The 27,233-nt window shown below is 36.6% G+C and overlaps 1 protein-coding gene across 2 annotated transcripts in view; it reads right to left on the bottom strand.

Annotated features, from left to right (window-relative positions):
* Nucleotides 1-27,233, bottom strand: part of KPNA3 (karyopherin subunit alpha 3) — a 91,847-nt gene that overhangs the window by 24,606 nt on the left and 40,008 nt on the right. The window contains exons 1-7 of one of the 2 annotated variants that reach the window (XM_079903264.1): nt 24,067-24,442; nt 16,259-16,303; nt 5,147-5,236; nt 4,924-4,953; nt 4,785-4,837; nt 4,550-4,645; nt 1,216-1,301 (exon numbers count right to left, since the gene is read on the bottom strand). In XM_079903264.1, coding sequence (XP_079759390.1) covers nt 1,216-1,301; nt 4,550-4,645; nt 4,785-4,837; nt 4,924-4,953; nt 5,147-5,236; nt 16,259-16,303; nt 24,067-24,078 — 412 coding nt within the window. In that variant the 5' untranslated portion in view covers nt 24,079-24,442. Of the gene's footprint in view, nt 1-1,215; nt 1,302-4,549; nt 4,646-4,784; nt 4,838-4,923; nt 4,954-5,146; nt 5,237-16,258; nt 16,304-24,066; nt 24,443-27,233 lie in introns of those variants that run through there. The other variant, XM_079903263.1, reaches the window with a different exon arrangement.

Raw genomic sequence — 27,233 nt, 5'->3', positions numbered from 1 at the left:
ACTGTTTTCTGTCTCTACAGACTTTCCTTTTCTGGACATGTCACATAAATGAACTTGTATAATATGTAGTTTTTTTGTTTGGATTCTTTCATTTAGAATAATGTTTTTGAGGTTTGTCCATGTTATAGCATGTATAAGTACTTCATTTTTTCTTATTGCTGAATAGTATTCAATGGTATACCACATTTTGTTTATCTACTCATCAGCTAATGGATACTGGGGTTATTTCCATTTGGGGGCTATTATGAATAATATGAGTAATGCTGCTGCAAACATTTCTGTACAAGTCTTTCTATGCACATGGTTTCATATCTCTTGGTTCCATGTAGTAGGGGGAACTGCTGGGCCATATGGTAACTCTATGATTAACCTTTTAATAAACTGCTTTCCAAAGAGGCTGCACTATTTTACATTCTCATCAGCAATGTATGAGGGTTTGAACTGACTCACATTTGTATTTTAACTAATTTTATTCATCACTTCTGTAAATAGAATACCAGTATCAATCACCACACATAGAAGATAACCAAAAAATTAAAAATGAAAACAAAACACTGTTATTTAATTGTACCTACTAGTCTCTATTGAAAGCCCTAGTCTAAAATCTGCTGTTCTCTTTTTGTTACATCTAACATCTACCTAGAAATCTTCTCTTTGACATTACTGAAATATCTAAGACAAAAGTGAAAGAAAATAGTATTCTCACTACTTGATTCAATGTAACTTATTGCTGTATCATTTACTACTTAGAATCACCTTAAGTACCACCTGAAGTCAGTTAAGTGTGCCACACTTTAAGACTACCTGGTGACATCCAGTTTTTTTCAAAGAGCTTTTGACAGTTTGGGTCAACATGCTAATAACAGTTAGCCCATCTTGAGGTAAGCAAAATTTAAAAAATATATGTTACAAGCTAAAAGACATAAGTTACTCAGCACCTTGGAGACATTAGGAATAGAAAATTTAAACCCTATTATTAGGAGATGGTCTTGACCCAAAAAGATAAAACTCTTATTCACTTTTTAGTAACCACAATTAAAATTATTCAATGATAGATTAATGACAGCTATAGTAAAGATATCAACTATCATAAGTAACTTATAATATTCACAATTTTTAAATAAAACTGTCTTTACAATAAAACACCACTTCCTTCCCTTTAAAAAAAAAAAAAGGGTCCAGCAAGTAAGGAATTAAATTAACTAATTTACTTACTAGACTGTACAACAGCTTGAGTCTGTGCAGAAGTTCCTGATGCTATATTGGTTAATGCCCACGCAGCTTCAAACTGTAATGAAGGACTGTAAAAAACAATAAAAAATCTTTAGACACATAACTACTATTTACATTTATGACCTGCAGATTATATGGTTATCCTTTACCTTGTCCTTGAATTTTGTCTTATTATGTCCAACTGCCTGTTGGCTATCTCCACCTGAATGTCTCATTTGCTCTCAAAGTCAGTCAATATAAACTTACTTCTTTACGTCCATTGGTAGTTGCAACATTTTTTTTTTAATTTATTTATTTTTGGCTGTGTTGGGTCTTCGTTGTTGTGAAGTGCATGGGCTCTCTCTAGTTGCAGTGAGCGGGGGCTGCTCTTTGCTGTGGTGCAGAGGCTTCTCATTGTTGTGGCTTCTCTTGTTATGGAGCAAAGGCTCTAGGTGCTTGGGCTTCAGCTGTTGTGGCACTCAGGCTCAGTAGTTGTGGCTCGCAGGCTCTAGAGCGCAGGCTCAGTAGTTGTGGTGCATGGGCTTAGTTGCTCCGCAGCATGTGGGATCTTCCAGGGCTCGAACCCGTGTCCCCTGCATTGGCAGGCGGATTCTTAACCACTGCACCACCAGGGAAGTCCGATAGTTGCAACTTTTAGCCAGTCATTATTTTCCTTGACTCCTTCCTCTCCCACAGACATCTAATCAATAGGGTCATGTCAATTTTACCTCTTAAATATTTCTTATATTTATAGCACCATCCCTAATATCACTGTGTTAGCTGAAGCCCTCATCATCTCAGTTGAATCACTGCCACAACCTCTAGACAGGTCTTAAAGCTCTTATTCCACTACACCATCTGCTTTACATACCAGAGATATTACAAGGCTACATAATTTTGCTGAAAGGATGAGATCATTATAATTTGGAATGGTGATGAAGACCTCACAAAGAAAGGGAAAACTGAACTAGATTTTCAAAGAGGGATAAAGAAAGAAAGGCAATGACAGCTGGAAATACAAATAAAAGTATCATGGGTGGGATGATCATGATGTGTACAGATAACTATGAAGGGATCAAGAGAGCTAAAGCCAAGAAGGTATGAAAAAATATAACATGGGATGAAACTGGAAGGGTAGGTTACCTAAGTTTGTGTGTGTGGTATGGGGAGTAGGACTCAAATCTCAGGCTTCAGAACTTGAAATTTATTCTACAGACATACTAAGTATAGAGTGTTACTGAAAAGTGAAGTAAAAAAAACACTGTTGGAGTCCATGCAGAATAGATAAAAAAGGTTCAAGGCCAATGTAGGAAAAATCTGGTAAGAAATTATCTACATTAAGTTAGGATAGATAGCTGAAAAACACACATTCTTTTAAATAGAATACCAAGGTAGGAGGGGGTGGTAGTGAGCAAAAACCAAGGGGAGCCAAAGGTTAGGGACTTAGGAGAAACTCTGTAAATATCAAAGAAAGAGAGTGAGGTTGTTAATATCAAAAGGATAGAGAGATCCAAGAAGGAAAAGGTTTTAAGGAGAATAAATGTCAGCGATATAGAAAGTGGTGAGGTTAAAAAGATGGAACAGATGAGAAAATGAAGGAGCAGACAAGAACTACATGACGAACTTTGGCAAAAGGCAAGAAATAAGACGGTATCGAGGCTGAGGAGAAATAAAGGGATGATAAGATCAAAGATGATGAGACAGTTTATGTTGTCTCAGACTAGAAGAAGAAAGGGTTATTAAACTAGGCTAGGTGGTTTGGCAAAATACTGACAATGAGGGCCTTAAATGAGAAAACATAAAGACGTAAAAAATACAAAGCTAGAGAAAGTCTTCTAAGATGTCATTTGAAAAAAAGAGAAGACAGAAAAAATAAATAATGAGTGCAATAAGTAAATAATAAATGAAAACGTATTATATGCTTGATATTGTATAGTGTTTTGTTTATATTATTTTCATTCCTTACAACCACCTAAATTTTATTGATGAGGTATCTGAGGCTCAAATGCTACTTGGGTTTTGGTCAGCAACAAACTCTGGATTTAAACCAAGGTCTGTTTGGCTCCAAAGTCTATGGGGCTTTTAGATTATGACACAATTTCCCATGACAAATTCATCAAGTCAGATCGAGACCACCGACTAGTGGTAGTTTTCTATTTTTACTTTGGGTGGTAGTTACACAGGTCTGCATACATTTTAGCATATTCTTCTGTATATATGCTGTATTTCACAGATACACCCACACAAATGAGCCCATGCCAAAGACCGAAAAATAAAAAAAAAGGAAAGGAAGGAGAAGGAGAAGAAGAAGAAGAAAGAAAAGCAAATCAAGATCAAAAAGAGGGCCTTAAAAGTAGAGGTAAATACAATTTTTGTTTAACAATTGAAATAAAACTTATTTTTACTTAAATAAATCTTGTTATAGAAAATATACATGATAGTATTAAAAAAGTGTTAAGGGCTTTTGGAAGGATGGTTGTGGCACATAATCAAAGCAGAAGGAAGTATTTTTAAATAATGCAAACCCTTAGTAGAAACATTTATATATCACCATTTTATCTAGTCACCTGAAAATCTCACAGACAACACTTAACAAAATATCTCAAGTCTAAACGCCCCTTAAATGCAAAATTAGCCTTTGTTTTAATGTATTTTGGAGTTGAAACTTACATTCTCCCCACTTACCTCAAACTGATGAAGTTTAAGATATAGCACACCGAGATCTCTCTAAACACTAACAGAAATGGGACCAGTACCTCAAAAGATACCAAGTGGTGTTTTTCCCTTTCTATTCTGGAAAATTATAATCTGCCCTTTTATTTTTAATTTACCACAAATAAAAACCATGATGATAGACAACTATTCATGGTTGGAGTTCTGTTAAAGACTTCTCAGAGTATCAGCAGATCAGCTGGAATATTCCCAGGGTAAGAAAGAGCTACTCAGTTCTGGAAGCCATTCATGTTGACTCAAGTCATGAGGTTAATCTATATATAGACTCATAAGGAAAGAGTGACTCAAACACTATTTGGGTTGTTTTAAAATATTACTTAAAAAAAACCAACTAACAAATAAAGACTAAATATTTGAGATAAGTTAGAATAGACAATAAACAGATGCTAAAATTTTCCTAGAAAATATACACACACTTCATGAACTAAAAAGAGAAGAACTTTAGGTCTACTGAGTATGATCACAGAATAAGAAAATTACATTAAAATACATGACAAATGACAAATATGATAAATGCAAAACCAAATGGAACCACTGGTTAAATAATAATCACAAATTTTCAGTTAGCTGAAAAAAGTGAATAGGGAGTTAAATCCATACTTACTTATCATCCCTTTCTAGACATTTCACTAGAATTGGTAAAATTCCAGATTTTATTAGGTCATCAATTGGTGGATTTCTGTCACTGGATAATAGTTTTCTAGAAAAAGAAATATAAGAAATTAACTGCTATAATTTTCAAACTATGAACAGAAATAACAATCTACTACTTCTAGACTATGAGCTAAGACACCCTAGGCATGACACCTAATTCTCTCTCTGGACAAATCAGTACTTACCTTGCAGCCTGGACAGCACTCAACTGGACCACTGGGTTATCACTTGTGGCATTCTACAACACCAAATGTAAATTTCAGAAATTAAAAAAAAATCAATTTCAAAATACTTCAAAATGAAGATATTAAATTAATAACATACCTGCAATATAGCTTCTAGTGTTACATTTTGCTTAAAAAGAAAAAAAGATAGTTCAGCAAAGAGTTTAATAGCAAAATTACATTTATTGAATAATCTACTTACTAAAGATAAGAGTTAATATACCTTAATTATCATTGTAAAACTGGTCTTAGATTGAGAATGAAGTTCTCTGGTTATTATAAAAATTATTTTTAAAACACCTTATAAGAACAAGGTAACTTACTGCTTTAAAATCAGCATCAACATCTGAATCTTCTAAACTTTCTTCTTGGGGAACATTTCTTTTTTTCAGTAAGTGTTCATCTCTTTTGTTCTGAAAGACAACCAATAAATAGCTAAGAAGTCGTGAAGGCTGCTGTTAATGAAAAATCCACTAAAATTATTTCAACTTTATCAGGCAACTATGAAACAAACACAAAATCTCTACATAAGGATAATATGAATTAAATGTGTATACTGCAAACCCATGACAGGCCACATTCTGGATTTGATAACAAAATTAACTGCTTTAAAGGCCAGCATTCATACACAGACACCAAATTTATTAAGCACCAACTCTTTTGACCAATACTGTGCCTCCTAATCTGTAATGAAGATTTAAATTTTTTAATTTAAATTATTATTATAAAAGTCTAGCAAATATATTTCAACTAAGTATGCAAGCTTTCTTCAACTTCCTGCTAATGGTTGCCTGAAGCAATTTATTCAGAAGTCAGCTTAATGAAAAAGAGTTTACTTCTCAAATGTTAAGGTTTGTATGTTTGTTGGGAGTGGGGGGAATGGGAATTCATTAGCATAAATGCTATCTATTTGCTATAATATCAGATTTTAACTCTTGTTATCTGGCTTTTCTTTTTTGTTTTTTTAATCATCTTAACCTTTTCTTTTTCTTTTTTTTTTTCGGGCTGCACAGCACAGCATGTGGGATCTTAGTTCCCCAGTCAGGGATTGAACCTGTGCCCCCTGCCGTGGAAGCGCAGTGTTAACCATTGGACCGCCAGGGAAGTCCCCTATCTGGCTTTTGCAACAGCATGATACTTCTACATTTTATGGGATTTCAACTGTTTGTAATGGCAACCTGTGCCATGTTACATAATATATAGATTAAACCAAAATTTCCTCTAAGATTTTAGTTTGTCTACAGGATTAAGTCAAAATAAATCAGATAAAAGACTAAATGATATCTAAGATTCTTTTCAATTTAAAATTTCAAGACCTTCTAGTCTTCAAAACAATATTTACAGAAGTGTTTGATTACAATAGAAAGATACTGATGAGATATTGAGGTTAAAATTCAGATCAAATAGGAAAATTAAAACTAGAAATAGACATCTGAAGCTTACTGGCTTATCTGCATGACATCTACTTGTGTGCTATGTACAAGTAAGCATGTTTAAACAGATGCTTATGTATATGTTAATCCTTAAGAGATTACCAACTTCAAATTATATCACAGCATACTTATTTAGTAACTACTCAAATAATTAATTCTACATTATTTAAAAATTAATGCAACTCAAATATGAAAATCCATGAACTCACATTTTATAGTCCCAAGTGGCTCCCCACAAAATACTTATTAATTTATAGAGGAAAAACTTGGCAGACAGCATCTTGACCAAGTGGCAAAGGTTATCATCAAGAGAAAAGGAAGAGGTCTTCCCTGGTGGCGCAGTGGTTAAGAATCCGCCTGCCAATGCAGGGGACATGGGTTCAAGCCCTGGTCCGGGAAGATCCCACATGCCGCGGAGCAACTAAGCCCATGTGCCACAACTACCGAGCCTGCACTCTAGAGCCTGTGAGCTACAACTGCTAAGCCCGCGTTCTACAACTACTGAAGCCCATGCACCTAAAGCCCGTGTTCCACAACAAGAGAAGCCACTGCAACGAGAAGCCCGCGCACCGCAACAAAGACCCAATGCAGCCAAACAATAAATAAATAAATAAATATATTTTTTAAAGGTGACAAAATAAAAGAGTAAAGGAAGAATCTGTATAACACAGGGAACTCTACTCAATACCCTGTAATGGCCTATATGGGAAAGAATCTAAAAGAGTGGATATATGTGTATGTATATGTATAGCTGATTCACTTTGCTGTACACCTGAAACTAACACAACATTGTAAATCAACTACAGTCCAATAAAAATTAAAAAGAAAAAAATTTTCAAATACATTAAAAAAAAAGAGTAAAGGAAAAATCAACATGGTATGCGTTCTGGTCTGATATACCAAGAAAACAATATCATCTTGGTGGTACTCCTGACCAAAATAATGACAATAATAGTTGTGGTAGTAGCAGTAATAACGACCACCTGAGAAAAGTCGAACAAACCCAAATCTGCCATTCTATTAAAAAGCCAGTCTGTACTCTTCAAATACACAGTCATAAAAGATGAAGACTGGGGCTTCCCTGGTGGCGCAGTGGTTGAGAGTCCGCGTGCTGATGCAGGGGACACGGGTTCATGCCCCAGTCTGGGAAGATCCCACATGCCGCGGAGCAGCTGGGCCTGTGAGCCATGGCCGTTGAGCCTGCGCTCCGCAACGGGAGCAGCCACAACAGTGAGAGGCCCGCATACCGCAAAAAAAAAAAAAAAAAAGATAAAGACTGAAGAACTGGATCGAACGAGACTTAAGAAACATGACAACTAACTGCAATGTCTAATCCTGGACTGGATCTTTTTATAAAGGACATTATTGGGAAAAACTAGCAAACTATGAGTGGGGGCCTAAGGACTGGATAGTAGAAATTTATCTATGTGAACTTGACAAACACACTGTGGTTACGTTGAAAGGTGTATGAACTGATGTATTAATGATGTATTAAGGGTGTAAGGGGGCACCACACCACTATATATACATATATACATATAAATACATATATATACACATACACACACACACACACAGATCAGAGAGAAAGTGAGAATAAGGCAAATATCGGAAAATGCTAAGAATCAAGGAAGCTGGGTGCTGAGTGACAGGTGTACTTTTTTAAAAAAATTATTTATTTATTTTTGGCTGCGTTGGGTCTTTGTTGCTGTGTGCGGGCTTTCTCTAGTTGTGTCAAGCGGAGGCTACTCTTCATTGCAGTGGGTGGGCTTCTCATTGCAGTGGCTTCTCTTGTTGTGGAGCACAGGCTCTAGGCGCACGGGCTTCAGCAGCTGTAGCACACAGGCTCAATAGCTGTGGTGCACGGGCTTAGTTGCTCCGTGGCACGTGGGATCTTCCCAGACCAGGGCTCGAACCCGTATCCCCTGCACTGGCAGGCAGATTCTTAACCACTGCACCACCAGGGAAGTCCCTTAAATTCCTATTTTTTTATTCTCTACTTGCTATAAACTTCTCTTGTAAAGTTAACACTTCAAATGTATTGCACAGGTTCTGACATGTAGCATCTTCCTATTGTTCATATCTTGGTATTAACTAATTTCCATTAGGATTTCTTGATGCCCAAGGTATTTAGAAGTGCTTACTTTTTCCCCACAATTATGAGGTTTTTGTAACTATCTCATTCACTGACTTCTCATTTAATTGTTTTGTGATCAGAGAACGAAGTCTGAACAACACTGAAATTAGCTGACATTTACTTTATACCAGAGTTTCCCGAAGTTCCTCAGTCTATAGGCCTAAGTGTAGGCCAAAGGAAGTACCCCACAGTTTCCTTTATCAGGTGGTTAGGTCTAAACAACTTAATAGTAATTTGGGGGGAAAAACACAGAAGTTAAAAGAAAATAATTTTATTTCACTCAGACAAAATATGTGATTGAAAAAAAGTGCAATCTAATGTTTAAATTGTGAACTATTTCAAGATCTAATGATTCTGTGGTATCTGAAATGTTAAGTGTCACTGTGTTTCTCACAAAAATTTAGAATATCCCAAGGTATTCCTTTGATTCACTATGGAGCCCCATGGTACCTCACTGTACAGGGTAGCAACTATGGCTTTATACTATCACAAAACCAATTTTCAAATATGCATGGGGTTTATTAGATAATATTCACATATTAAGCTATTTACACCTTTCTATCTCCTGTTAACTAGTGTGTTTATTGTTGACAAAAGTTCTCCCACAATGATTATGTCTTTGACAAATTTCTCCTTGTAATTTTGTCGATTTTGGCTTACATATATTTGGGCATACACAAGTTTAGTATTATTATACCTTCTTAGTAAGTTGTTTCTTTTATCAAAAATTAAGTAACAACCTTCATATTTGAACTGAAAACATCCTAACATAGTCCATTTGGGGCACCCTAGGGCACGAAAATCATACTTCACTCTCAGCAAAAAAATATGTACAACCCAAGTTAAGATAATCAGTCTCTGGGCAAGTTTCTGGTGATGTGATTAACCATTAACGGAGGCGTCACCAAAACCAGGAACTTAAACTGTCCTTCTGCTTGTCACCTAGAGATTTTTACCCTCTTTGAGATTGTACTATAAATTCAGCACCTATAATAGGTATCTTTTTCTTTTGTCAAGTGGGAGGGGAGCTCAGAGGATATGGAAACTGGCTTAGTTTCAACACCTACCTTATCTCCAAACACATACACACACATTACATCCATTTTAAAGTTCTTTTAGAAATCCATTATTAATCTATTATCCCATGTATGTATTTAATACTTTTTAGATCTTCTGTTTTCTGACATTTGGTTGAACCACATGGAATTGCCACTTCGTAGATCAAAAAGCTTAATTACAGGCAATTTCTTATGACTTGACCTAATATTTTTTGACTTAACAAATTCTGTTATTAATCTCTATATAAAGTTCTTCTTTTTCATTCCATCTTGAAAAAGTGGCTTGCAATCCCATACCTAAATATGTGGAACAAGTCAGCAGTCACTTCTTACATATGTGATGAAGGACAGATAATTATTTACCAGCCACACTTCAAACTTAAATAAGTAATTAAATTTGTTTTTATCCAGCAATACCCTCATTGCTTTAAATCTTTATCTAGTGCTAGTCCTGTAAAACTTAAATCTTTATTTTACAGATGAATAAATGGGGACACAGAGAACCTGGCTAAACTAAATTATATACCTGGGAAATATCAGTTAAGATTTGAACCCAGAGACTGCAGAGCTGAGACTATGGTGGCTACAGAGACTGTTTCTTAAATATATTCTACTGCTTGCTTTCTTTAAGATGTAGTCCAACTCTGGTTGCATCTAAATGCTTCTAAAGAGGTAGAAAAAAAATGCTCACAAGACAGATTTTCCCCTCAATATAAACATTTATGAAGTGATACTACTGCTGGGTGGTTACATGAATATTCACCCAGGAGTTTTATATATTATCTTTACATTTTGGGCACTCTGCTCAATGTGTTATACCTCAACTGAAAATTGGAGGGAAAAAAACATTACTTGTTCATCAATCAGGTAAAAATCTGACAACCTAACACAGATTATTGTTCCTGAAGAATCACTTAACTGATCTTAACAAATGGCTGCTTTTCTTCTTTTCAAATGGAGTCTAATTTACTAATTCAGGGTTTTTTAATTAAAACTTCTATTGAGATAATTGTAAATCTGCATGCAGTTGTAAGAAATAATGCAGAAATCCCTCGTACACTTTGCCCAGGTTTCCCCAATAGTAACACTTTGCAAAACTATAGTAAAACGTCACAACCAGGACACTGACATTGATACAATCCACTGATTTTATTCAGATTTTCTGTCTTACTTGCATTCACTGTATGTGTGTTTATGTGTATTTAGTTCTATACAATTTTATCACCTGTATATGTTCTTGTATCCACCATTATAGTCAAGATACTGAACAGTTCCAAAACCAGAAAATGCCCTCTCACCTCCCAGCCCCTACCAACCCCCAGTAACCACTAATCTGTCCTCCATTTCCAAAATTTTATCATTTGAAAAATATTCTATGAATGTAATCGTACAGTATATAATCTTTTTGTGATGGGCTTTTTTTGCCCAGCATAATTCTCTGGAAATTCATGCAAGCTGCTGCTTCTATCAGTAGTTTGCGTGTTTTCCAGAGTGTCTGTACCATTTTACATTCCCACCAGCAATGTATGAGTGATCCAGTTTCTCTGTATCCCCACCAGCATCTGGTATTACCACTGTTTTTTTGCTTTGGCCACTCTGATACATGCTTTTAGCTTGTCTTAGTCCGTATTTCCCTGATGGCTAATGATGCATTAATCAGCAGCAGCAGCAGCAGCATGACTGCTGTTGGTATATCTCCTTTAATGAAATGTCTCTTCATATCTTTTACCCATTTTCTAATTGGATTGTTTGGGTTTTTTTTTTTTTACTACTGAGCTTTAAGAGTTCCTTACATATGCTAGATACCAGTCCTGTAATGGATATGTGGTTTTCTTCCAGTCTCTAGCTTGTATTTTCATCCTATTCACATGGGCTTTCACAGAGCAAAATTTTTAAATTTGTTAACATCCGATTTTCCTTTTATGGATTATGATTTTGTGGTGAAGTATAAGAACTCTTTGCCTGGTTCTAGATCCTGATGATTTTCCTCCAATTTTTTGTTTCTAAAAGCCTTATGCTTTACTTTTACATCTAGGATCCATTTTGTGTTTTTGTATAAGGTGTGAGATTTAGGTTGAGGTTCTTTTTCTTTTCTTTTTGCCTATGGATGTCCAATTGTTCTAGTACTGCACCATTTGTTTAAAACGCTATCCTTCGTCCATTAAATTAGTTGGGTGTTTTTGTATGGGCTGATCTCTGGGTTCTATCTCTGTTCCACTGCTGTCTATCCTTCTGCCAGTACCACACAGTGTTCATCACTGTAGCTATTCTAGCAGCCTTAATATTGCGTAGAGCAACTGCTCCTATTTTACTCTTTATCAGGATTATTTTAGCTCTTCTAGAGCTTGTGCCTTTCCATGTACGTTTTAGGATAAGCTTGTCTATGTCTACAAAAAAACCCTGGAGAGAGTCTGAAAACAGATAAACTTGAGAACAGGCATCTTTACTAAGTCAATGACCACAGTATATGCCTCTCCATTTACTTAAGTCTTATCTGATTTCTTTCCTCAGCATTTTATAATATTCAGCATACAGATCCTATACATGTTTTCTTAATGTATATCAAGGTATTTTATGTTCTTTGGAGTGCTTATAAATGGCGCTGTGCTTTTAATTTTGGTTTCTGCAAGCTCACTGTTAGCATATATAAGTGATTAACTTTTATGTGTGATCTTGTTTTCTGTGACCTTGCAAAACTCACTTATTAGTTCTAGAAACTTTTTTCTAGATTCTTCAGCATTTTTTTTAACATCTTTATTGGGGTATAATTGCTTTACAATGGTGTGTTAGTTTCTGCTCTATAACAAAGTGAATCAGTTATACATATTCTTATGTTCCCATATCTCTTCCCTCTTGCGTCTCCTTCCCTCCCACCCTCCCTATCCCACCCCTCCAGGCGGTCACAAAGCACCGAGCTTCTTCAGCATTTTTTACATAGATAATCATGTCATCTAGAAATAGGGAGAGTTTTATTTCTTCTGTTCCAAATTACGTCTTTTATTTCTTTTTCTTGACTTACAGCACTGGCTAGAACTTCCAGCACTACAATAAATAAGAGTGGTGAGAATGGACATCCATGTCTTGTTCCCAGATCTTAGGGGGAAAGCATTTAGTCTTTCACCATTAAGTATGATGTTAGCTATGAGGTTTTTTGTAGATGCTGTTTATCAAGTCCAGGTAATCCCCTTCTATTTTGTTGTCTAATTTGTCTAATTTGTTGAGTTTTATCAGGAATGGGGTGTCAAGTGCTTTTTCAGCATCAATTGATATGATCATATGATGATGCTTCTTTAGCTTGTTAATATGGGGAATTTAGGCTTTTTTTGTTTTTAGGCTATTTTTAAAAAGAGATATTTTACTTAAGTCAGACAGCTAAAACAAGTACTGGATCTGATCAGTCCAATGGGCATTTTGGTGGTGTTTTTCTTTATGTAAGAACTCAACCTGCCCCAATCCCAGATCTAATGACAGTAAAGTACTATGGCATATCTGACTGATCCATCACCAAGAGAAGATTATATCAAGTTTAATACAATGTGCCAAAGTTATAAATGCCAGTGACAGGTTTTGGATCAATTTTCAATTTATAAGGCATTATTCACTTAAACATTTAAGTGAATATTAAACATTTACACTGAGAGGCATTATAGCATAACGGTTAAAAGCTCAGCTCTGCCATTTTTCAGCTGTGTGACTTTATGCAAGTTATTTAATTCCTATGTAATTCTGTTTTCAAAATGATATAAAACAGAAATACAGACTTCTGTGTATATGTTGATGCATAAGGGCCTAATTAAATAAGAAAGCAAGAGATCAAGGAGACAAAAGAAAAGAGTTCAAACAAAAAGAGTCTGAGGCCAGTAAAGCACTACATATTAATAACTAGATTTCACCCTCAATTTTTATAGATCAGTATCAGTGTTATTCAAAGTATGGTCACTGGCTAAATGTCCTTGAACAAATTATTTGTTGTAGGTTTGCTACAAGATAAGGAACTTGTGTTAGTAATCAACTGTGAAAATAAACACACCATTTAGTTCCATTATTCATTTATTTAGGCAGAAGACTTTGGTGGTAAAGGAAGCAGTGTCTTGTTTAACATTTTGACACAAGCTCCCTGACTTGTCACAGATCAGTGCTTCTGAGCACTGTTCTATATCTAAAGTGTTTTTCTTAAAGCTTCAATAAATGATTTAAATTTAAGTAAAAATTTAAGATATCATAATTCAATTAAATTCTTGAACATGAGCATGTAATGAGTACCAACTACATGTCCAGAATTTGACTGGGCATTTTGGGATGGGCCAAGAGAGAGACCTGGGAGTACTGGGGTTGGGGGTCGGGGCTGGGTCAGGGAGTGTGGTTACTACCTTCACTTTAGAAGCTTACCATCTAACAGAAGTGTGTAGAGCTCATCTAAGAAACTGGGAACTAGCTCTCTTTCTTGTATTTTCAAGAATCTCAATGTCAGTGATAACAATGCTGTGACTGTCTCCTCAATGGAGCAATAGAGACAGCAAGGCTGAAATCAGAGGCAGACACTCTGACCATAAAGAGTGGAGGAATCTTCTTTTGAAGGGCTCTACACACCTCTGGAGAATTATATCAAAATCAATTAAGCTTTGAAGTATAGGCTTTGTTTCAGGAAAGGGTCACTTTCTGCTGCTTACTTAGGGAATTCTGAAATGTGAAATAAGGAACTGCTTGAGATTTCTTCAGTTAATTTTATTTTGATCCTCCTACAAGGATTTTTCAGGAATTAATCATAGTAATTGGAAAGGAAATAATGTTATCCAGAAGGAAAAAAAAGAGATAAGAAAGCGGTCTCTAAAGAAACCAGGGTGAATATTTAAAAAGATGTACTCTGGGGGCTTCCCTGGTGGCACAGTGGTTGAGAGTCCGCCTGCCGATGCAGGTGACACGGGTTCGTGCCCCGGTCCGGGAAGATCCCACATGCCGCAGAGCGGCTGGGCCCGTGAGCCGTAGCCGCTGAGTCTGCACATCCGGAGCCTGTGCTCCACAGTGGGAGAGGCCACAACGGTGAGAGGCCCGCGTACCGCAAAAAAAAAAAAAAAAAAAAAAAGAGATGTACTCTGATAAGCAAGAAATTTTAATTCTATAAATTAAATACAGAGGGCAGCACAAGTATAAAAGGAACAAATCACCAAATATAAATATAAGTGAATAGCTTAGATTTATAAGCATATCAGAAGGGCAAAAAAGCTTAAAACAGGAGAGGATTCTGAGTAATACTAAGACCAATACAGAAGTTTCAGAATTGTATTCCAAGCATGGAAAGTTAAGGGAAAGTGAAGGTTCACATCTGGGGAGAGCTGGTGTAATGTGAAGAGATAACAACAAATGAATAATTACTTAATTCCAATTTTATTCCTATCAGCTCTATTACAGAGAATGATCTTTACATGATGAATGAAAAACCAGATACAAAAGGATACACACCATTCTATTTATATAAAGTTCAAAATATGCAAAATATGTAAAATAATCTATAACATTAGAAATCAGGATAATGGTTGCCTTTGGGGGAAAGCAGAAACTGTGAAGGGGCCTTGGGATACAGGTAGTGTTTCTTTCTTGATCTAGGAGCTGGTTACACAAATGTGTTCACTTTTTGAAAATTCATCAAGCTGTACACTTAAGTTGTGTTGACTTTTCTGTAGGTGTGTTATATGTTAATAAAAAGTTAAAAAGAAAAGAAAAAGAAGGTAAGTCCAAAGTGTTACGACTGGCAAGGAGCTCACCTTACTTTATTAAGCTAAGGTTTAGTTCACTTCTGTGGTCCAAATGACCCAGGGAGCTGAAAAAATTTGCACTGATGTTAATCTGTAAGTATCCATGAAGTTAAGGAGTTGAAAGAACATGGGATTAGCAAGTATTTTTCGAATTTAATAAAAAATGGAGCAGAGGGGGTACAGGAGAATGGATCTCAGGAACTATATACTATACCAAGGAGCATAACATCGATGCTGAGTAAAAATTAATAACACAAAGTGGGTATGATAATACTTATTGAGTAAATAAATGCACAGGTCCATTTGATTCTAGTGACTCACTGAGAGAGTGTGTACTCTCAGAATCAAGACCTTCTTTCTCTCTAAAACTGAAAAGTTTCAAGATGATAATTTAATATATGAGTTTTAGGAGTGAATTAGATCAAGAAAATCTAATCTAAGACAAACACAAAGATTTAGAAATAAGTTTCAAATCTATTTTTTTAAATGTACATGTATATAGACAGAATTTATTATGTGTACTTTGTTAACTGGTAATTAAAATTTGCTTAAAATAAAATCTGATTGCATGAAAATACAATCTAATGAAGGTAATTCAAAAATAATGGAAGAAAAGAAATTTTAACAGTAGTTGCATTCAATTGGTAAGATATAAGATTATTCTACTTTATTTTTCTAAAGTGTCTTTAACAAGCACATTTAACTTTTTTTTTTTTTCCCACATTTAACTTTTACATGAGGAAGGTGGAGGAATTCTGTCTAGCACATAGCCCACATAGAAAGAGGTTATTAAGAAAAAACAATGGTAACTTCATCAGATGTTGTGAGAATTTCAATGACAGTGGTAAAGTACTTCACACAGTGCCTGGTAACTCAATAAATGGAAGTTTCTATAAATGTATACCATTATAAATTATTTAATGATATATTTTTATGCTGTGTAGTTTTAGGGATGCCTACTAATTTGCCATAGTATTTTCATTATTCAAGTTATAAAAAATTTTAACATCAGAAAAAGTCTAATTATTTTTTATTAAACACAAATCACTCTTACCTTTCGCAGTTCAACTGTCACTTCATTTCTGTGTCTTCGCATTGTCTAAAAAGAAAAACAAAAATTTCATAAGTATCTAAATATTGATACTGCTAGTACATAAATTAAGGTCTCTGGCATTTAAGATTTAAATTTGTTTAAGATTCTATTTTTAAGGATTAATCAGTTTAGACTTTAAATGATGAACTACAGGAGGTTAAAAAGCCAAAACTCCTGTCTATTTTACTGGATGTCTGTTGGTTAGTTTTGTGGGGAGTGGGAGGTAGAGCTTGGCTGCCTAGGAGCCATCCCCGTTTCCTAACTGCACCCAGGTTTCTATGGGGAATTATATACTCTCCGTTGTGTACAGTCTTGATGGAACCATCTATTAAAGCATCTCACTTTCTCCTAGCAAAAACAGGGCATGAGCTTAAACTCAGCCAGCAGAACTCTCCCCTATAACTCTAAACCTAGAGCAAAATGGAAAGAAAAAAAAAAGCACATTAATTTCCAAAGGAAGCATTTGGACAAGGTAGTGAACCATGCCTATATCCTGAACTTGCTGTGTTCCTAGTTACCTGGTTTCCGTAACTCATTCTTTGAACCACCTCATATTCTTTTATTTTACTTTTCTACTTTTTTCATCTTTTTATTATGGAAATAGAAAAGTTGAAGAGTAGTGGGCACAGAGAACACCCAGAGAGTAATTCAAACAATGGGACCCCAAGTGGTGAGTGCACAGGGGCAGGGCCCCAGGACAGAGCCAGAGGAGGTGGAAGAGGCAGCCGGGCTGGGGGTGGAGCACAGGAGACCCGAAGAAGGCGTGTCCCAGAGGCCAGGTGGCGACGGGCGGACGAGCCACAAGGAAGCCTCCAGAAACCCTGACAAGTGCTTGGGTGGAACCCTGGTGGGAAGGCCGCCATAGTTTCTAAAAAGCACCCAGCAAAGGTAACAGAGACGCTGAGTACTGGCAATCCTTGATTTCAAGGAGTCTTGCTGCAGACCAGCAGTTTGGGAACCTCAGAGTCCACACTGGTGAGGAAGCAGGGTCCTCGGGGGCACAGCAGTCCAGGACACCTTTTGAGCACTTCTCAAGCATCATGGCAGGCCCTTCTCACAGCAGCCCTGCTGGGTCGTCCTCATCGTCCCTGGTCCTCAGGTAAGAAAGCCTGTAGTGGTCCCCCGACTTTAAGGAGCGGCTCCTGGCCTCTCCTGGGGATGGAGCCCCAGGGCCCTGTGGGCAGGCACCACCTTGCTCCATCTGCAGGTGCACCGTCTCTAGAGGCTTCTTCTTTCTCTGAGTCGGCAGGGTCTGCCCGGAACCCCCACCTCATATTCTTCTAATAAATTATGGTTTTGCTCTTAAGGCAGCCAGAGCTGATTTTTGATGCTTGCAACTAATGTATTCTATTGCAAACGATTCATGTTTAAAAAAAGTAAATGCCTCATTGTCATGGCCTTAAAATCACATAAAAATGAAAATAAATTTGGGATAGATATTTTGTATCAAAAGATAAAGAAGTATCCTTCTACAATTTACTAAGAGGCTCTATCAGGAATGTCTTAACAGGAATTAGTGAAATGACTAGATATCCCTTCTCCCCTTGACATAGTGATATAATGCATTACTTTATTACACATACAAATATGATAAATGGTTACATTTTCAGAATAAAGGCTACATGTTATGGTATATTATTATTTTAATATACTGCTAGATTCAGTATGTTATTATTTTATTTAATGATTCTTTTGTTATGGTACCTCTGTCAAGTTTTCTTAAACTGCAGTGATAAATTAATCTCTTTGCAGGGAAAAAATATCCCATGGAACCCAAATTACAAACTTTGTTAAATATATTGAAATATTAACCTAGATATAAACTCGTGCTTAAATATAGATATATATTAAATATAAACAAAACTACCAAACAAAATTCAAATTAGTAACATTTATTTAATGTGATGGAATGATGCACTGATAAAACTATTATCACTAATAGGGTTCAAAAGTACAAAGAAAGAGCCCTGAATCTAATTCTATATTTAATATGTTTCTGCATTTAGGCTTCAACACTATCAATACAGAGAATGCTTTATGTATAAATCAATCATACAAACTGTAATAAATACTGAGCAATCAAATACCAATATTAATGAAGTGTTATTTGATCATTCTGTAAAGAAAGCTGTCTTTATTCACTTGAAGATTAGAATTGCACCAATTGTCAAAATTTGCCTGTATAAACATCTAATCCAATTGTTACTAGAGCTGAGAAGAAAAAGTATTTTCACTGCAATAACTATTACATTTAATTGTTTACAAATTGTTATAAGATAGTACACAACAAAAAGACCCAGGCAGCCTATCTCCTCCAAAATATGATCAAGTTACTGCTACACTGTAATTTCCATTAAAGTGCTACTTCAGCTTGGATAGAAGTGATGAGTTAACTTCTGAAGTACTCTAAATTAGGAATCCACACTTCACAGGGGGTTAGTTAGCATGTGAAGTGCCCAAATCAGAGGTTAGCTCCCAATTAGTAAGTGTTTTGAATATCAACATCTGAATTTAGACATGTGTTTGTTAATTAGCATAAAAGATGTTGGAAATAATTTTATATTGCTGAACTGGAATTCTTCAAGATATACGGATTAACTAGAAACACTGTACAAGTGTCTTGATTCTTACCTGTTTGCGGTTTAAGAATCTGACAAGCCCTGCAATCTGTCTTCAGAGAAGTTTCTGAGTCTAAGTTTCCTTTTGATCCTGTGTCCCACCCCATCTTCGAGGATTCTGTCTGCTAATCCTAGTCAGATCTTTCTGGTATCTGCTGAGGGTTGAAGTTTTATTACAAGGTAGTAGAGTCTAAAAGAGCTAAACCCATAAAACAAGCTATATGACTTTTTGTGACTGCTTGCTAATGCATGTTTGTATGGGTAGCAAATTCTGTCTAAGGCTTGTTTTATTATTTTATTATATATAACTCACTGGGAATTCCCTGGCGGTCCAGTGGTTAGGACTCAGCACTTTCACTACCAAGGGCCTGGATTCAATCCCTGGTTGGGGAATTGAGATCCCACAAGCCGCACAGAGCGGCCAAAAAGAAAGAAAAAAAAGAAAAAAGAAGAAAAATAACGTAACTCACTGATAGTAAAATTTCTAAGGAAAACCACCTATTGCCCTCACCTATCTATATAAAGGCCTCCTATTCATCTAACAGAACCTATGAGTGTAAATGGCCAAATGGCTTAGGTCAGTTAACAACAGGTACTGACTACTATCTATGATACAAGTACCTTTGAGTTAGTCATCACTCATTCTCCTCTCTGTTTAAGTTACAGAAAAAGGCTTCTTCTTAGGGCCTCTCCTCCCTTACATTCTTCCCAAGTGAGCTCATCTACTCTTAAGTCTTCGATTACTGTTTGAAGACCACTCCCAAATATCTACCTTTATTCAGCTCTCTTGCCTGGGCTTCAAATCTGTAAGTATAATATTCACTCATTTGATAAAAATTTACTAAATTCAACCAAAATGCTCCAGGGCAATATGCCTGCAACTAGGAGGCAAGTATAGCAATTACAGTCTAGTACAGTGGTGAGCAAACTGCAGCCTATGGGCCAATTCTGGCAAGCTGTCTATTTTTGCAGGATCCCACAGGAATAGTTCGTATATTTTTAAGTGGTTACATTATAAATGATATTGTGTCTACATTAACTTAATTTTTGTCTCTTGGCCCACAAAGCCTACAATATTTACTATCTCTCCTTTTAAGAAAAAGTTTGCCAGCAGCTGTTCTAGGGAAAAAGATGGTAGTAATAAGCAGTAACACGAGTCTGTTAAATGTTAAGATAGGAAAGTAAATAATAAAGTTCTATACCAGAAGGAGACATGATCAGAGGGTCAGGAAAAGGCTCGCTGAAGAATTAAAATATGTGTGCATGTGTGTATGTTTAGGATTAGAGGACAGATAATTTTAAGGCCTCAAACTCAGCTGCTTAAATATCACACCTGCTCCCCCATCTTCCCCTCCCAAAAAAACACCCCCTACGATTCCATGAATATTCCCAATATTAGGAAACAGTGCAATCATCCAAACCGTTGCACGAACCCCCATCCTGGGAGATCATCCATGTCTACTCACTCTCTCATTCTCTGACATCCAATGGAGTCACCAAAATAGGATTCAAACCTTCTAGCTTTATTGCCACTATCCTAGACTAAGCCACCATCATGTCACATGTCACCCGGATCACTACTAGTCTCCTAGTCTCCTTCTACGCACTGAATCAGTTTTCCACAATGCAGCCAGATCATTCTTTTTTTTAATGCAAACCTGTGTTGCCATTCTCTTGAATAAAACCTCTCGATGGGACTTCCCTGGCGGTCTAGCGGTTAAGACTCTGTGCTTCCAATGCAGGGAGTGCAGGTTCAATCCCTGGTAGGGGAAATAAGATCCCACATGCCACACGGCCGAAAAAAGTTACCAAGACAGCCAAACCAAAACCCCATGGATAAAATCTACAAGATTGGTGACAAGGTAACCCCACGAATTCTCAAATACAAGAAAGATCTGGTTAAATCACCAACTATAGGACTCACATGGGCTCAGCATATCTGCAGAAGGAAACACAAGAGCAGAAGTTACTGGGTAACTGAAGGACTTGAGGGGAGGCGAACCCCAAATCATGAATCGTTAGAGTTTAGAAAGGCAATTTGAGAATAGCTGCAAATGGAAGGGATCTTCTGCACATGCTAACGTTGTAAAATATGACGAGAGTAGACTCAAAAACAAGGGGCTGAAGTCCCCCTACCTGGAAAAAGCCCTATAACTGAAAATAAATTTCCGGGAAAAGAATTCCAAGTGATCTGGGCTTCCCTGGTGGTGCAGGGGTTAAGAATCTGCCTGCCAATGCAGGGCACATGGGTTCGAGCCCTGGTCCTGGAAGATCCCACATGCCGCGGAGCAAGTAAGCCCGTGCGCCACAACTACTGAGCCTGCGCTGTAGCACCCACGAGCCACAACTACTGAAGCCTGCGCACCTAGAGCCCGTGCTCCGCAACAAGAGAAGCCGCCGCAAAGAAAAGCCCGCTCACCGCAACAAAGAGTAGCCCCCGCTCTCAGCAACTAGAGAAAACCCGCGTGCAGCAGCGAAGACCCAATGCAGCCAAAAATTAAATAAATGAATAAATAAATTTATAAACAAACAAACAAAAAAAGAATTCCAAGTGATCAAGACATGCTCAATTGGGGCAAAGTAAAGAGAGGATCCAGATCAAAGTGGGTTAGTGAAACAAGAGCCAGTTCTCAGAAAATAGGAAGATATATAAATAAATAAATATATATATATTTTATTTAATCACTTAAAAAAAACAGAAGGGGGTCTAGAGCGGTAAAGCTAGAAAAGCTATTCTGACCCCCCACTCACTCCAAAGAGTTCAGGAAAACCTATTATAAAGTATACAATATAAAAGGGTTGGGGTCAAATTCTATGCCATAAGACACAAGGAGCAGAATGATGCAATAAAAGACTACCAAAAAGCTGTACCAACAAAACATGTAAAAATTATATCCTAGAGAATGATAGAAGATGTGAAAGAACATTATAATCAGAATTAGAAACACTCAGTAATGAGGTACTAGAAATCAGGAAAGAATCTGAAATAAAAGAAAAAAATATTTCAGAAAGGAAACCTAACCAAGAACAATAACACAACAGGTAATGCTTAAGAGATATAGAATGTGCAAAGAACTAAAATTTTAATAAAAAAGAAATGAAGGTGAAAATTATTAGAATTAAAGTGACAATAAAGATAATAATTAAAGGGAAAAATATCCTGAAACTAAAAGACTTGAAATAAAATGCTGAAAAAGCACACAATGTACCTGGGAAATCAACCCAGAAAAACCAATACCATAATATATTAGAAAAACTAATGGATTTCAAAAAAAAGAAAAAGAAAAAAAGAAAGAAAAGAGAAGAGAAAAGACAAGACAGATGCCTCTGGATGTCAGATATGTATACACACACACATATGGCAGATCTGATAAGTGAGTCCAACAAGGTCACAGGATACAAGATAAAAATATAAAAATCTATTTGTATGTCTATATACTAGCAATGAACACATGGGCATCAAAATTAAAAATACAGAGAATATTCTAATTTCATTCTTTTATATGTAGCTGTCCAGTTTTCCCAGCACCACTTTTTTTTTTAATATTTATTTATTTATTTTGGCTGTGCTGAGTCTTAGCTGCAGCACACAGCATCTTCGTTGTGGCGTGCAGAATCTTTAGTTGTGGCATGCGGACTTCTTAGTTGCGGCATGCAGACTCTTAGTTGCGGCATGCATGAGGGATCTAGTTCCTGACCAGGGATCAAAACCGGGCCCTCTGCATTGGGAGAGCGGAGACTTACCCACAGGACCACCAGGGAAGTCCTAGCATCACTTATTGAAGAGACTGTCTTTACTCCATTGTATATTTTTGCCTCCTTTGTCATAGATTAATTGACCATAGGTGTGTGGGTTCATTTCTGGGCTTTCTATCCTGTTCATTGATCTATATTTCTATTTTTGTGCCAGTACCATACCATTTTGATTACTTTAGCTTTGTAGTATAGTCTGAAGGCAGAGAGTCTGATTCCTCCAGCAATATACTAGCAATGAACACATGGGCATCAAAATTAAAAATACAAACAATATCATTAATAATCTCTCAAAAAAATAAATACTTAGGTACGAACCTAACAATACATGTACAAGATATAGATGTTGAAAATGATACAACACTGATGAAGGAATTCAAGAATCTAAAAAAAAATAGAGAGACTCACTGTGTTCATGGACTGGTAGACTCAATTTGATGTCAATTCTCCTCACAATGATATATAGACTTAGCATAACTGCTTTCAAATCCCAGTAATACTAAAGTTTATACAGAAAGCCAAAGTAATTAGAATAGCTAAAATAATTTTGAGGAAAAAAAAAGTGGGAGGAATCAGTCTATCTAACTTCAAGATTTATTATATAGCTGTAGTAATAAACACTTGTGTGATATTGGTGAAGACATACATACACTGATCAATGGAATAGAACAGAGAACACAAAACAGACCTACATAAGTATGCTCAGCTGACTTTTGACAAAGGTATGAAAGCAATTCAATGGAGGAAAGTTAGACTCTTCAACAAATGATGCTGTTCAGGTAGATATTGATAGACAAATATATGAACCTCAACTTAAGACTCATACCTTACACAGAAAATAAAACAAAATGAATCATGCTTAAAAGTAAAACTATAAACTAATTTTTTAGAAGAAAATTAAGAAAGGAACTTTAGGATCTACAACTAGGCAAAGAGTTCTCAGACTTGACCCTAAAAGCATGATCCACAAAAGGAATAACTGGTAAACTGGACCTCATCAAAATGTTAACATTTTGCTCTGAGAAAGCTTCCATGTGGCGAGGATGAAAACACAAGCTAGAGACAGAAAAAAAAATCTGCAAACCACATATATATGATAAAGGACTGGTATCTGGAATATACAGAGAACTCTTACTCAAAATTAGAATACACAATCAATTAAATTAGAAAACAGGCCAAAGAAATGAAGAGACATTTCATCAGAGGATATACAGATGGCAAATAAGTATATGAAAAGATGTTCAATGTTATTAGCCATTAGGGAAATGCAAATTAAAACCAAAATGAGTTATTACTACACACCTATCAGAACAGCTAAATTAAATAACTGAGACAACACAAATGCTGGGAAAGATGTGGAGAAACTCCTACATTGCTGGTGGGAATGTAAAACGATACCTGGAAAATCATTTTTTTTTTTTGCGGTACGCGGGTCTCTCACAGCTGTGGCCTCTCCCGTTGCGGAGCACAGGCTCCAGACGCGCAGGCTCAGCGGCCATGGCTCACGGGCCCAGCTGCTCCGCGGCATGTGGGATCCTCCCAGACTGGGGCACGAACCCGTGTCCCCTGCATCGGCAGGCGGACTCCCAACCACTGCACCACCAGGGAAGCCCCCGGAAAATCATTTCTTAAAAAACTAAACATGCAAAAAAAAGAAAAAAAAAAAACTAAACATGCAAATACATTGGACTTAGCAACTACTGAACATTTATTCCAGAGAAATGAAAACTTAGGTTCACAAGAAACCTGTACACAAGTGTTTATAGAAGCTTTATTCATAATAACCCAAACCTGGAACCCAGACATTCTTCGCAGTTTAAAGAAACTTTGGTACATCCATACCACGGAATGCTATCCAACAATAAAAAGGAATAAACTATTGATACAAGCGACAGCTTGGATGAATCTCCAGGGAATTATGCTAAGAGAAAACAAACCAATGCCAAAAGGTTATATACCATATGATTACATTTATATAACATTCTTCGAGTAACAAAATTATAGAAATGAAGAAGAGATTAGTGGTTGCCAGGGGCTGAGGAGGGGGCAGGATGGGAGGAAGTGAGCATGGCTACAAAATGGCAACATGAGAGATCCCTGTGGTGATGGAAATGTTTTATATCTTGACTGTGTAAATATCAATATTTTACTATAAAGCTGCAAGACGTTACCATTGGGGGAACTAAGTAAAGGGTCTCTCTGTATTGTGTTCTACAATTGCAGGTGATTCTTCAATTATCTCAAAATAAAGGTCAATTTTTAGAAACTTTTAAAGGGAACTCCCTGCTGGTCCAGTGGTTTAGGACTCAGTGCTTTCACTGCCGAGGGCACGGTTCAATCCCTGGTCCCACAAGCTGCACAGCACAGCCACAAAAATAAATAAATAAACAAGCAAACCTTTTTTTAAAAAATACCTTTCTAAAAAAAGGGTATATTTTACATCAGATGCTGAGGAGGGGAAGAAGAGGTCACTACCAATTTCCAAAATGCACAAAATAGGGAAGCAGTAGATAATAACTAAAAGAGAAGGGACTAAATAAAGCTAACTAACCACCATAACAAAAATATAAACCTTCTAAAATATCAAAAAACATACTGAAAGGGCTTCCCTGGTGGCGGAGAGGTTTAGAATCCGCCTGCCAATGCAGGGGACACGGGTTCAAGCCCTAGCCTGGGAAGATTCCACATGTGGTAGAGCAACTAAGCCCATGTGCCACAACTACTGAGCCTGTGCTCTAGAGCCCACGAGCCACAACTACTGAGCCCACGTGCCACAAGTACTGAAGCCCACGCACCTAGAGCGCATGCTCCACAACAAGAGAAGCCACCGCAATGAGAAGGCCATGTGCCACAACGAAGAGTAGCCTCCACTTGCCACAACTAGAGAAAGCCCGCGTGGGGCAACAAAGACCCAATGCAGCCAAAAATAAATTAAGGGGAAAAAAAAAAGACTCAAAGCCGTCTCTAAAAAAAAAAAAAAAAAACCTGAAAGAAATACATAAAATAGATTGCATAGAACTATTTTACACATAAATATATGGGAATAGGGAGGAAATAAGGTAGAGAGCTCAAGGAAACTAGGCTACATTTGACTTTAGAACTGTACGAAAATGAATTATATATGTGTATGACAAAATTAAACTTTAAGAAAAAGCAATCCATAAAAATTTTTAAAAATTTATGAACCTAAATGTGCATCCAGTTGGTAGCATAGTCATACTATCCTATGTAACTTTTCAACACAGTAATCTGTATATCCCCAGTCAACCCTAAAGACCAGAGAAGCCTGCATTTGTATAATTGACACTTTATTAAAATTTTGCCCTTTTCAAAACACAGGCCCTGGGTTTCCCTGGTGGCGCAGTGGTTGAGAGTCCGCCTGCCGATGCAGGGGAAGTGGGTTCGTGCCCCGGTCCAGGAAGATCCCACATGCCACGGAGCGGCTGGGCCCATGAGCCATGGCTGCTGAGCCTGCGCGTCCGGAGCCTGTGCTCCGCAACGGGAGAGGCCACAACAGTGAGAGGCCCGCGTACCGCAAAAAAAAAACACAACAAAAAACAAAAAACACAGGCCCTATAGAACATATTGTTTACATATAATTTCATGTGGTTTTAGAGCCATCAGAAAGCCTCTATCAACTCCAGGTTAAGACTCTCTATAACAAAAATAAATAAATAATTTCACAAAAGGACAGGAAGGAACTTTTTGGGGTGATGTAAGTATTCTAAAACTGGATTTTGGTGATGGTTGCACAACTGAAAAATTTACTAAAATTCAAACTTTATACTAACAATGAGCAAATTATACTATATATAAACTATACCTAAATAACCCTGTTTTTAAAATTCTCTACAATACAGATATTTATATACTTGTTCCTTGGGCTACCCAGTCTGTTTTTCTAAATACACTAATTGAAGCAAATGTAAAAATTTTACTTGCGGAGAAGGAGGTAGAAGGCTATATAAGGATATAAAATTGGCCTGTCAAGTGGTGATACTGTTAGAAAACAATAGCTCTGGGACAATAAAAACTAAATTTGCCACCAACTGGTTCATTCATGTTTCAAGGTATTCATGCCAAAGCTGACTTCTGAAAAGCAATGGAAGCCCCAGGGCAGTGAAATGATAGTCTTCAATGTGCTGAAGGAACATTAACTTTAAACTCAGAATTCTTATAAAGAAGGAGTTGTAGAATTTAAATACCACCACTTTACAACAGTTAACAAATTAATGGATCTAGGCAATGTTCATCAATGGTTGCTAATACCACAAAAAGAAAGAACCCAACATTATGTACCACCTAATAAAAATTATATGTTACCCATGAAAGTGAAAAGCCAACCCATGGAATGAGAAAAGATTTGCAAATCATATATCTGATAAGGGACTTGTATCTAGACGACATAAATGGACCCTTACCATTCAATAATAAGACAATACAATTTTAAAATGAACAAAGGATCTGAATAGACAGTTCTCCAAAGAAGATAAACAAATGGTCAATAAGCACATGAAAAGATGTTCAACATAATTAGCAATCAGAGAAACAGAAATCAAAATCAC

Source organism: Stenella coeruleoalba (genome assembly GCF_951394435.1).
Source record: "Stenella coeruleoalba genome assembly, chromosome: 18".
NCBI lineage: Eukaryota > Metazoa > Chordata > Mammalia > Artiodactyla > Delphinidae > Stenella > Stenella coeruleoalba.
Note: the sequence above shows the minus strand (reverse complement) of the source record. Positions and strands in the feature narration are given on the sequence as shown.